The sequence below is a fragment of the Grammomys surdaster genome, unplaced genomic scaffold (assembly GCF_004785775.1).
Source record: "Grammomys surdaster isolate TR1022 unplaced genomic scaffold, NIH_TR_1.0 1065, whole genome shotgun sequence".
NCBI lineage: Eukaryota > Metazoa > Chordata > Mammalia > Rodentia > Muridae > Grammomys > Grammomys surdaster.
In genome coordinates, this window is record NW_021605484.1 from 17,290 (window position 1) to 30,914 (window position 13,625).

The 13,625-nt window shown below is 42.5% G+C and overlaps 1 protein-coding gene across 1 annotated transcript; it reads left to right on the forward strand.

Moving 5' to 3' along the window:
• The first annotated feature begins 8,406 nt into the window (after window positions 1-8,406).
• On the forward strand, window positions 8,407-11,576 carry LOC114634722 (nucleolar and coiled-body phosphoprotein 1-like). The gene has a single exon (XM_028783345.1). The coding sequence runs from the start codon at window positions 8,447-8,449 to the stop codon at window positions 10,586-10,588; it is 2,142 nt and encodes a 713-aa protein (XP_028639178.1). The 5' UTR covers window positions 8,407-8,446; the 3' UTR covers window positions 10,589-11,576.
• Window positions 11,577-13,625: the final 2,049 nt, after the last annotated feature.

Below are 13,625 nucleotides of genomic sequence, written 5' to 3' on the forward strand. Positions count from 1 at the left end.
GGTTTAGTGGTTAAGTATGATTGGTTTTTAGAGGATTTGGGTTCATTTTCCAATACGCCTGTGCAAGCGTCTATAATTGCCTAGAATCTGTCGTCCTCTTCTGGCAACTCTGGGTACTACATGCATGCAGGTAAAAAAAAAAAAAAGAAACTCATACACATAAAATAAATCTAAAAAGAAAAAAAAATTGATTGCCTCCTTTATCCCGTGGTGAAAGCCATTTAACTACTCATTCCAGTGCTCTAGATCAAATGGCTGTGACTTGATTCTTCTTTGAATTGTTTATTCTGTGTTAAACACCCTTCCCTTGTTTATACAGAAAACAATGGATCCAACCAAGTCTATAATATGTAATCATTTTACCCTTATATGAAACCTATAGTTTAAACATTTTTTGAAAAGGACACTTCAGATTCGAATGAGGAATCTAATTTTTCTGGGGGGAAAAAGGGCAAAAACTAGAATTAAATTTTAATGTAGTAGATAACAGAGCTGGTTTTGTCGTCAGCCTGTTTTCTAATACAATAGCTGACATCTTTGTTCAGAATTTTGAAGAGGCTCTTGGACTTAATAATTTTCTCCACATTTCTTTGCATTCTATTGTTACTGTTAGAAAGAAACATCACACTGTCTGAATGCAAAAATTACTTCTTTGACATGTTCTATGATGGTCCAAATTTGTATAAACTTTTACAATTTTGTTTCTCAATGCTAGATACTTAATTTGCATAACAAATATAAAGAACTTTGAGATAACTTTACCAATGTATCATTATATATTTAATTACTTTTTTTTGAGATGCTACAAATCAAAGCAAGGCCATGAGCACACTAGGTGAGTGCTTTACTATTGAGCTATACCTCACACCCTGTATATTGCAAAATCAGTAACTTGTATGTAAGGTCTTAATTTAAATAAAAGGTACTATTTGCTGTATAATTAATAGGTAATGGTAAAAACATTCCAGGTCTGAGAGAAAGCTTTATATTTTTATTCTGGGATGGAAGTTAACCATAGGTAAGTAACTGAGACATGAGAATGTTTATGTGCAGCTATTTTCATAATTAATATATCTCTGATAGATATCAAATAAAAACTTTGCTTTGATTCAAATATTTTATTACCTATTATATAAATCTTTGTTTACCCTAAGGGGATCAGGATAGTCTCCTAGAATTTTTTAAACTACTTAATTTAAATCCATACCCTGACCACAATTTTCCCACCACCCTCTCCTTCTATTCTTTCCCTCCCCTCAATTCCCCTCCTTTGCTTTACAGAAAAGGGGAGGCCTCCCATGGATATCAACCTGTCTTCTCATTTCAAGTGCAGTAAGACAAGGTGCACCTTCTTCTATTGAGTGTAGACAAGGTAGCTCAGTTAGGGGAAAGTGATCCAAAAGCAGAGGACAACAGAATCAGAGATAGCCCCTGTTCCTGCTGTTAGAAGAGTCATACATGAAGACCCAGCTGTATAACTGTGACATATGTGCACAGGGCCTAGATCAGTCCCATGCATGCTCTCTGGTTGGTGGTTCAGTTCTCTGTGAACCCCTATGGACTCAGGTAGGTTGATTCTGCAGGTTTTCTTGTGGTACCCTTGACCTCTTTGGCTCCTACAATCCTTCCTCTCCTCCTTCTGGAGTATTACCCAAGCTTTGCCTAATGTCTGTCTGTGTATCTGTTTCTATCAGTTGATGGAAGAAGTCTCTCTAATCATCATTATGCTAAGCTCCTGTCTGCAAGTGTAGCAGAATATCACTAATAGTGTCAAGGGTAGGCTCTCTTTCACAGCCTGGCTCTCAAGCAGGGCCAGTCATTGGTTGGTTTTTCCTTCAAAATTTGCTCCATCTTTTATCCCTGTACATCTTATAGGCAAGACAAATTGTAGGTCTAAGGTTTTGTGGTTGGGTTGGTGTCCCATTCATTCGAAATCTTAGCCTGGTTACAGGAGATGGCCAGTTTAGGCTCCATATCCATCATTGCTAGGAGTTGTAGCCAGAGTCACCCTCATAGATTCCTGGCAGTTTCCATTGTCCTAATGTTCTAGCTTGTCCCAGAGACACCACCACCTCAATCTAGTAATCTTCCCTAGTATCCTCTCTGTCTGTTCTTCACCAACCTGATCCCCCCGTTCCCATTCCCTTGCCCATCTCTACTGCAGTCTAGTCCCCTCTCATCTGTAGATGGGAAGAAATATACATATACATCATATATATATTCTATTTCCCAATCTCAGTGAGATTCAGGAGCCTACCCTCCTCCCCAGCCTCTTTGTTACTTAGCTTCTTTGGGTCTGTGGATTATACCATGGTTATCCTTTATGACTAATATCCATTTATCAGTGAGTACATACTATGTCTGTCTTCTGGGTCTGTTTTATCTCACTCAGGATGATATTTTCCAGTTCTACCCATTTGCCTGCAAAATCCATGATATCTTTGTTTTTCATAGCTGTATAGTTAGTAGTCCATTCTGTAGATGTGCCACATATTCTTCATCCATTCTTCAGTTGAGGGACATCTATGTTATTTCCAGGTTCTGTCTGTTATGAATAAAGCTGCAAGTGTTCTTGTGGGATGGTGGAGCATCTTTTGAGTATATGCCCAGGAGGGTCATAACTGGGTCTTGAGGTAGAGTGATATCCAATTTTCTGAGAAACCACCAAATTGATTTCCAGAGTGGTTGTTGTACAAGTTTGCACTCCCAACAGCAATGGAGGAGCGTTCCTCATTCTCCACATTCTCATCAGCATGAGATGCAGATTGATATTTTGATCTTAGCCATTCTGACTGGTGTGAGGTGGAATCTGAGGGTTGTTTTGATTTGCATTTCCCTGGTGACTAAGGATGTTGGACATTTCTTTATGTGCTTCTCGGCCATTCAAGATTCCTGGGTTGAGAATTTTCTGTTTAGCTCTGTACCCCATTTTAAATTGGGTTATTTGGTTCTCTGGAGTCTAACTTATTGAGTTTTGGATGTTAGTCCTCTGTCAGGTGTAGGGTTAGTGAAAATCTTTTTCCAATCTGTAAGCTGCTATTTTGTCGTATTGACAGTGTTTTTTGCCTTATAGAAGCTTTTCAATTTCATTAGGTCTTAATTATCAATTGTTGATCTTAGAGCCTGAGCTATTGGTGTTCTGTTCAGGAAATTGTCTCCTATACCAATGAATTTGAGGCACTTTCCCACTTCATCTTCTATTAGATTCAGTGTATCCATCCAGTTTTATTTTGAGGTGTTTGATCCACTTGGACTTGAGTTTTGTGCAGGGTGATAAATAGGAATCTTTTTGTTCTTCTACATGTAGACATCCAGTGAGATCAGCGCCATTTGTTGAAGATGCTTTCTTTTTTTCATTGTATGATTTTGGCTTCTTTGCCAAAAATCAAGCGTCTATATGTGTGCGGGTTTATTTTTAGGCCTTCTATTCCATTGATCAACCTGTATACTTTTGTGCATTTTAATCACTATTTACCATGTGTATTTTATCACTATTGCTCTGTAGTACAACTTGAGGTCAGGGATGGTGATTCCTCAAGAAGTTCTTTTATTGTCCCAGATTGTTTTAGCTATCCTGGGTTTTGTGTTTTTCCATATGAAGTTGAGAATTGCTCTTTCACCATCTGTAAAAAAATTGTACAAACCTTTCATTCCCAAATTGTCAAGTTAAAGTTTGTAGAAGGAAGTATTCATGTTTGAAAGTGGTGTCTAACTGATTGGCAGACAAATTGATGAATCAGAGAAAGATTTGACAGAATAGGATATGGCCAACACTCACAAGAAGAGAGAGGAAGGGAAATCACTTAAGGGGTTGTACAGAGAAAGAAGCGGGCAGTTTTACAGAGACCGGTTAAAGAGAAAACAAACTGAACACAGGTAAAACAGAATTAGTCAGAAAGTGAGTAGGAGCCAGAAGATTAGAACATATTGCCAGAGTTAATTTGAGGCCAAGCAGTAGAATTCAGGAGAGGCCAACAGAGAAGTTAGGTTCAATCAGTCAGCTTGGAGAGGAGTTTGAGTCAGAACAGCTGAGTTGGCCAGCCTTCTGAATTAAGAAAAAACTAGAAAGGGTGAGCTTATTCAGCAGTAAGTCTTAGAGGCTGAAAATATTCTAGGCCTAGATTAGATAGCACGGAGGCTAGAAGCTTCCAGGACTAGGCCTAGCTTAGCAGACCAGGACAGTAAACCTCCGAAAGGACAATTACATCAGGAAAATGTATTTACATTGTTTATATTAATTGTCATTAATTCTTTGTATGTTTTTGTTTCTATTTTATTGATTTCAGCCCTGAGTTTGATAATTTCTTGCCATCTACTTCTCTTGGCTATGTTTGCTTCTTTTGGTTCTAGAGGTTTCAGGTGTGCTGTTAAGTTGCTAGTGGATAGGCACAGACCAAGTTGAGTGATGGAGCCACCCACCCATCTCAAAAATTTAACCCAGAATTGTTCCTGTCTAAAGGAAATACAGGGGCAAAGTGTGGAGCAGAGACTGAAGGAAAGGCTGTCCAGAGACTGCCCCACTTAGGAGTCCATCCCACCTGCAGATACCAAAACGAGACAGTATTGCTGATGCCAAGAAGTGCTTACTAACAGAAGCATGGTATAGCTGTCCCCTGAGAGGATCTGCCAGAGCCTGACCAATACAGATGCAAGTGCTTGCAGCCAACCATTGGACTGAGCCCGGGGACCCCAATGAAAGAGCTAGGGGAAGGTCTGAAGGGGCTGAAGTGGATTGCAACCTCATAAAAAGAACAATAGCAGCTAACTGGATTATCCGGATCTCCCAGGGACTAAACCACCAACCAAAGAGTACACATGGAGGGATCCATGGCTCCAGCTGCATATGTAGCAGAGGATGGTCTTACCTGGTATCAATGGGAGGCGAGGCCCTTGGTCCTGTGAAGGCTCATGCTCCAGCGTAGGGGGATGCTAGGTTGGTGAGGCAGGAGTGGGTAGGTGGGTGGGTGAGCACCTTCACAGAGGCAGGGGAGGGGGAATGGGATAGGGGATTTGCAGAGGGGAAACCGGGAATATGGGACAAGATTTGAAATATAAATAAATAAAATAACCAATAAAAAGTTTCCAGTATGAGGTCTCTCTAATTTCTTTATAAAGGCACTTAATGCTATGAACTTTCCTCTTACCACTGCTTTCATTGTGTTCCATAAGTTTGTTTGTGTATGTTGTGTCTTCATTTTCTTTGAATTATAGAAAATTTTTATTTCTTCACTGACAAAGTTATCATTGAGTAGAGAGTTGTTCAGTTTTCACCAGAGTTGTAGGCTTTCTGTTGCTTCTGTTGTTGATGAAGTCCAGCTTTAACCCATGGTGGTCTGATAAGATGAATGGGGTTATTTCAATCTTCTTGTATCTTTTGAGGCTTGCTTTGTGTCTGAGTATATAGTCAATTTTGGAGAAGGTTCCGTGAGCTGCTGAGAAGATATATTGTTTTGTTTTTGGATGGAAGGTTCTGAAGATTTCTGTTAAATCCATGTGGTTCATGAGTTTCATTGTCTTTCTTTAATTTATGTTTTAATGACCTTTCCATGGGTGAGAGTGGGATGTTGATGTCTCCCACTATTATTGTGTGGGGGTCAATGTGTGTTTTGAGCTTTAGAAAAATTTCTTTTACAAATGTGGGTGCCCTTGCATTTGGAGCATAGATATTCAGAATTGAGACTTCATCTTGGCTGATTTTTCCTTTGATGAGTAGGGAGTGTCCTTTCCCATCTGTTTTGATTACTTTTGGTTAAAAGTCTATTTTACTGGATATTAGAATGGCTATACCAGCTTGCTTCTTGGGTCTATTTGCTTGGAAAATCTTTTTCCAGCCCTTTACTCTGAGGTAATGTTCATCTTGTTGCTGAGGTATGATTCTTGTATGCAGCAGAATGATGGATCCTGTTTTCTCATCCATTCTGTTAGCCTATGTCTTTTTACTGGAGAGTTGTTAATTCCTGTCATTTTGATGGTGGTGGTGATAGTAGGTGAAATTATTTCCTGTGTTTTCATTATATACTTAACCTGCTTGGGTTGGAGTTTTCCTTCTAGTATCCTCTGTTGGGCTGAAGTAGTGGAAAGATATTGTTTAAATTTGGTTTTGTCATGGAATAGCTTGTTTTCTCTGTCGACAGTTATTGAAAGTTTTGCCAGGTATAGTAGTCTGGGCTGGCATCTGTGATTTCTGAGAAGACTGTAAGACACTTGCAAGACCCTTCTGGTTTTTAGAGTCAGTGTTGAGAAATCAGGTGTAATTCTGATAGGTCTGCAGCTTTTAATAGTCTTTCTGTAATTTATTGTTTTGATGATTATTGTGGCAAGGGATTTTCTTTTCTGTTCCAATCTGTTTGAGGTTCTGTAAGTTTATTGTACATTTACAGGCATCTATAAATGTGTGTGTGTGTGTGTGTGTGTGTGTTTAGTCTGTTACATTTTAATTATTTTTCCAGGTTTATTGAGTATAATAATAACTAAATTATACATATTTCAGGAATGCAATGTGATTGCTCGATATACAATATGCAATTATTGACACAATCAAATTAGTGGATTATTACCTTTTTGAGGGGAGCATTGAAACATGGTCTCTCTATGGAGTTCTAGCTCTTCTGGAACTTGCTATATAAACCAGGCTGGCCATGAACCCACAGAAATCCACTTTCCTCTACTGGGATTAAAGGTATGTCTGGTATTCTGTCATCTTTCTTTGCACATGTATTCTGAAATTGTTTAAAATCCCCACACAAGCTTTTAAGTACATAGCATCATCACCATTATCACCATCATCATCATTAACTGTTACTACCTTTACGTTTATTTGTTGTTGTTGTTGTTTTTCAAGAAAAAGGTTTCTCTCTATAACCATGGCTGTCCTACATCTCACTCTGTAGGCCAGGCTGGTCTCAAACTCACAGAGATCTAGCTGCCTCTGCTTCCCAAGTGCTGGAATTAAAGGTGAACACCACCACTGCTCAGCAAATCTATAGCATTAATAATGTGAGTCATTTAATAACTAAAAGTTTGTAGCATCTTCTCAGTGTTTTCTTACCTTTCAAGTCACAGCTCTTGCAATCATCATTCTACCTAGTTTCTATGCCATATGACTTGCCTTATATAGCTTTCATTATTAGTAGTAAAACATTTATTTTTATTTTATATGTATGGGTATTTTGCCTGCATGTATGTACACCATGTGCCTGCCTCCGAAGAGACCAGAAGAGGGTGTCTCATCTCTTGAAATTGGAGAACAGAAAGAACATTTCCCAATTCAATTTATGAAGTCACAGTCACTCTCATACCTAAACCACACAAAGACTCAACAAAGAAAAAGAAATCCAGACCATTTTCCCTCATGAACATTGGTGCAAAAATACCCAATAATGGAATAATACAAAGTTCCTGCCTATTTTAAGGCAAATTGCTTGGGAGAGGTCTTATGCTCTTTGCTCTAAAGGTGAAATTGTTCAGCCCCTACTGAACTTGGTTTAGAGAGCCCCCTCACCCCTACCATGACAGTGATGTGGTTCAGTCTTGCAAGGGTGTAGGGGAGGAGCTAGAAACTTCTTTTATGGCAATTGGACCTTTGAGAGTTCTCGCTCTTTTAGCTTGGAAGAGGCTTCATAGAAGGATAAGGATTCTTTTTGGACTTACAGGAAAAACAGGGAAGCAGCTGGCAGAAAGAGAGCAAGGAAACCTTCTTGGGTTTGGCAGAGCTCACGAGAAAGGTAGATACAGATAAAGATCGCTATAGAGCTAGCAGTTTAGTTGGAGAATCTGGTTTGTAAACCGACATTTTGTGTATAGTTAAGAAAATAAAATTATCTCACAGAGCTAGCAGATTTTTTTATCTCCATTTATGCCACTCTGTGTCCATTAGCATAAATATTAGATAATTTACATGGACACAAACCACAAGAACTCTCTGGCACAGGAGACAGCTTTCTGAACAGAACACCAATAGCACAGGCTCTAAGATCAACAATTAATAAATGGGACCTCATGAAACTGAAAAGCTTCTGTAAGGCAAAAGACACTGTCAATAGGACAAATCGGCAGCCTACAGAATGGGAAAAGATTGTCACCAATTCTACATCTGACAGAGTGCTCACATCTAAAATATAAAAAGAACTCAAACTAGATATCGGAAAACCAAATAATCCAACTAAAATGGGGCACAGATCTAAACTGAAAATTCTCAGCAGAGGAATCTCAAATGTCTGAGAAACACTTAAAGAAATGTACGACATCTTTAGCTATCAGTGAAATGCAAATCAAAACTACTTTGAGGCCACTGTTCCGCTGCACGCAGCGTGACGTGATGACGACACTGGGCCCGCCCTCTACCCTGGTTGTGCTTTGGAGTTCTTAAGTCGAGCCGCCTGCGCAACCGTAGTGACGTGATTTACCCAGAGACTGGAGGATACAGGCTTTCGCTTTATCCAGGAGGATGGCGGATACCGGCCTGCGCCGCGCGGTTCCTAGCGACCTTTATCCCCTTGTGCTCGGCTTTCTGCGAGATAGCCAACTCTCGGAGGTGGCCAGTAAATTTGCAAAAGCGACCGGCGTTACACAGCAAGACCCCAATGCCTCTTCCCTCTTGGACATCTATAGCTTCTGGCTCAAGTCCACCAAAGCCCCAAAGGTGAAATTACAGTCAAATGGACCAGTGACCAAGAAGGCTAAGAGAGAGACTTCATCCAGTGACAGCAGTGAGGACGACAGTGAGGAAGAGGACAAAGCCCAAGGACCTCCCACACAGAAGGCTGCCGCACCTGCCAAGCGAGCTAGTGTGCCTCAGCGTGCTGGGAAGGCAGCAGCCAAAGCGCCAGAGAGCGGCAGTAGTGAAGAATCCAGTGATGAAGAGGAGGAAACGGACACAAAGAAAAAGCCTGTCCTGCAGAAAGCAGTTAAGCCCCAAGCCAAGGCAGTCAGACCTCCCCCGAAGAAGGCAGAGAGCTCTGCATCCGAGTCTGACTCAAGCTCAGAGGATGAAGCACTGCAGACCCAGAAGCCAAAGGCAGCTGTGGCAGCTAAAGCTCAGACTAAAGCCCCAGCCAAACCAGGTATACCAGCGAAAGCACGGCCTAAAGTAGCCAATGGCAAAGCAGTCGCCGCCACCGCCACCGCCACCGCCGCCGCCGCCACCAGCAGCGGCAGCAGCAGCGGCAGCAGCAGCAGCGGCAGCAGTGACAGCAGCAGCAGCAGCGATGACGCGGAGGAAAAGAAGGCAGCCGCACTTCCTAAGAAGACTGCACCGAAAAAGCAAGTCGTGGTCAAGGTGCCAGTGAAAGTAGCTGCCACCCCTACCCAAAAGAGTTCTAGCAGTGATGATTCTTCCAGTGATGAGGAAGAGGAACAGAAAAAACCCATGAAGAAAAAAGCAGGTCTTTACAGTTCAGTTCCACCGCCTTCTGTTCCTTTACCAAAGAAGTCCTCAGGAGCCCAGACTCCAAAGAAAGCTGCTGCGCAGAAGCGGCCTGCAAGCAGCAGTGGAGACAGCAGTGATGAATCTGATTCAAGTTCTGAGGAAGAGCAAAAACCTCCAGCTAAGGTGGTCGTCTCCAAGACACCTGCCAAACCAGCGCCGGCGACGAAGAAAGCAGAGAGCTCTTCAGACAGCTCAGATTCTGACAGTTCTGAGGATGAAGCTCCTGCCAAGCCAGTCAGTACCACCAAGAGTCCCTTAAGCAAGCCAGCTGTCATTCCCAAGCCATCTGCAGCAAAGGCAGTGGCAACTCCTAAGCAACCTGCAGGCAGTGGCCAGAAACCTCAGACCAGGAAGGCCGACAGCAGCTCCAGCGAGGAGAGCAGCTCCAGCGAGGTAGAGGCCGCCAAGAAAAGTGTGACAACCCCCAAGGCCAAGGTGACGGCTAAAGCAGCCCCCACCAAACAGACTCCTCAGGCTGGCGGGGACAGCAGCTCGGGCTCAGATAGTTCCAGCAGTGAAGAGGCGGAGGAGACATCTAAGCCCCCAGCTAAGAAGAAGGCAATAGGTGGAGCCGGTCCCAAACCAGCCCCTGTGAAGAAAACAGCAGCCAAGAGGAGCAGCACCTCCTCTGAAGATTCCAGTGAAGAGAAAAAGAAGCCCAAGTGCATGGTTACTCCTAAATCACAGGCAAGCAAGGCCAATGTCACTCCAGCTTCTCAGAAAGGAAAAGCAGGCAAGGAAAGTAAGGAGGAGGAGGGAGAAGAAACAAAAGAGAAGAAAAAGACAGCCGGGACCAAGCCAGGTTTAGGCAAGAAACGGAAGCAGAATGAGACAGCAAATGAAGCAACAACACCTCAGCCTAAGAAAGTTAAGCTCCAGATTCCCAGTACATTTCCAAAAAGGAAGAAGGGAGAAAAAAGGGCATCTTCCCCTTTCCGAAGGGTCCGGGAGGAGGAGATTGTGGTGGACTCTCGAGTAGCAGACAATTCCTTTGATGCCAAGCGAGGTGCAGCTGGAGACTGGGGTGAGCGAGCCAATCAGGTTCTGAAGTTCACCAAAGGCAAGTCCTTCCGGCATGAAAAAACCAAGAAGAAGCGAGGCAGCTACCGCGGAGGCTCCATCTCTGTCCGGGTCAATTCCGTCAAGTTTGACAGCGAGTGACCTGTAGTCATCTTTGGCAAAGGAAGGGCGATGCTGGGAGGCTGGCACTCACCTCCAGTGGACCCAGAAACTCAGTGTCGTTAGAAGAGAACTGTGGCAAGGACAGTGTGGAGCAGGCCCTGAGGCCTTCCAGTCTGCAGTCCTCTCAGGCTCCTGCTTGTGGACAGGCTTGTTTTTGAGCATTGATTTTCAAGGACAAAAAGGATTTTTTTCTTTTTTTAAAGAAATCCATTTGGTTGTCAATTGCCTTCTTGTTCTGTGGGTCTTCATACTGAGAAATGTGTATATTTTATATTAAGTCATGTCATATTTTTGTTTCTCAGAGATGAGTTCCACAGATTAAAATCTTAGCTATTGCCTAATGCAAAGCAGAATGTCATGTGGTAATAATTTTTCCTACTGGAGGATTCTATTTATTTGACTGCAGAGACTCACATTTGATTCCTCCTTCCCTCAAGTGGCACCTATGTAAGTCTTGTGATATTTGTCTGCTAAGCATGCCCTGAGCTCATCTTCGTCCGTCCAGTGGGCCTGACATTGAAGCTTCCAGAAGCCAGCATGGATCTACCAACTTTGGGAGATAAAACTGCAGTTCTTGGTACAGTATCCTACTAAATCGATAGGCAGGATTCTCGTGTGTGAGTGCCATGCAACTGTCTTTGTCTTGTTCTCAGTAGCTGTTACTGGTACACGTTTACAGTACTTTTTAGTTTTAATTTCGAAGTAAGCTTTTCTGACATTGAAAAGCATTTGCAACAACCTCACTGTTACTTGACTGTTGTATATTAAGTTCCTGAATGTTTTTGTTCTTTTTTTTTTTAAACATCATTAAGAACAGAATGGGAAATTCCTGCATGGTTGAGTCACAGTCAAAGAAGTGGAACTGACTAACCCCTGAGCCTTGGTGTGAAGTAGGTACAGTGGATACACCCTGAACAGTTGTGGTGGTAATCGGGAGGAGAAGGAGAAGAAGGAGAAGAAGGAGCAGGAGGAGGAGGAGGAGGAGGAAGAGGAGGAGGAGGAGGAGGAGGAGGAGGAGGAGGAGGAGGAGGAGTAGCAGGAGGAGGAATAGCAGGAAGAGGAATAGCAGGAAGAGGAGGCGCAGGGGGAGGAGGAGGAGTAGCAGGAGGAGGAGGAGACAGAACAGTGAGGTTGAGGGGGTCTGGGCAGGACTATTCTGTCTTGAAGTTGGTACATGGGAGTAATTATGTCCTGTTTAAGTTGGTCCCTTGAACTGACTATTAGTATCTTAACTATAATGTTACTGATGCAGACTAGCCAGGGGGCTGGGAGGCATAGCTGGGTGATAGTGTGCTTGCCTAGCATTCATAGACTGAGTGCGATCTCCATCATGGCAGGAAGTGAATGAGCAGGGATTCCTGGGCCAAGGGAGTACACTATAAAGCCTTAGGATGTGATCATTGGGAGAGCACAGACGGGGGGCGGGGGTGGAGGAGTGGGGGAGAGCACCCTGGCTGGCTGGTGAGAACAGACACCAGATTTCATGTATGAGAAAATGAAGGCGTCATGTGTAGCCTCCCTTGTTTGGTTTCCATGGTCACCTGTAACCTGCTAACAGCTGTCTGTCTGTAGCAGCTCCTGAGGAAGTCTGCATGGTCAAAGCTCTGTGTCTTACTACAAAACAATAAAGTGAATGGTTCATGAAAAAAACTCTACTTTGAGATTGTATCTTACAACTGTTAGACTAGCTAAGATGAATCAAACAAATGAGAGTTCATGCTGGTGACGATGTAGAGCAAGGGGAACACTCATCCATTGCTGGTGGGATTGCAAATTTGTACAGTCACTATTAAAATCAATATAGCAGTTATTCAAGAAGGTTGGGTATGGATCTACCTCAAGATCCAAATATACTACTCTTGGGCATATTGACATATATCCAAAAGATGCTCCATCCTACCACAAGGACACTTGTTCAGCCATGTTCACTGCAGCTTTATTTGTAATATTCAGAAACTGAAAAAAACCCTAGATGTCCCACAACAGAAGAATGGATAAAGAAAATGTAGTACATTTATACAATGGAGTACTAGCCACTCAACAAAGGACATCATGAAATTTGCAGGCAAATGGATGGAACCTGAAAAAAGGCATCTTGAGTGAGGTAACTTAGACCTAGAAAGATGAATGTAATATGATTTCACTTATATGTGGACATTAGCTCTTAAGTAAATGATAATGAAGCTACAATCCATAGAACTAGTGAGGTCAGTTACAGAGGAAAGGTCTGGGGTTGGGGGTACATGTATCTTCCTGGGATGGGAAAATCAAATCGATTTTATGGGGGGACTGAAGGTAAGGGGGTAATAGAATGTGAGGATTAGGTGAGAATGTGGAGTGAATGCTGGGAGAGACAGCTAGAACTGATGTGCATTACAGAGGTTGGATGGAAACCTAGTCAGTGGAAACTTCCTAAAATATATGCAGAAGAGCCTATGAGGTCTCTAAATAATAGGTGAGACAGAAACTCAGTCCTGACTCTTCAGGAGATTCTTGGTATAAGCATTACAGTGCTGTGTCTGGATTAAAATAAGATATGAGGGCAGAGATATCAGCATTTGAATAACACAAGGGTAAATTTTGTACAGTGTACAAAAACATTATGCCTACACAGGAGTAGGCAACCAATGTCTGATTTGATTTAAGGTACATTCCATAAGATGGAACCTATACCTGACACCACTTGTGTGACCAAGACTAGATAGCACAGAAATCTAGGGTAAATTCAAATACTACTGGTGTAAACAAACAAACAATGATGGTGATTCCTAATGATATTCCGCTATATCCATAGATCAGTGCCTCATTTAGGCATCATCAGAAAAACTTCCTAATGCAGCGGCAGATGGGTACAAATACAGAGAGTCACAACCAGACATCTAGCATGCGTGTGTGCGTGAGATACACACACACACACTCAAGAGAGAAAGAGACAGAGACAGAGAGACAGAAACAGAGACAGAGAGGGAGAGGAGGAGGGAGGGAGGGAGGGAGGGAGAGAGAGAGAGAGAGAGAG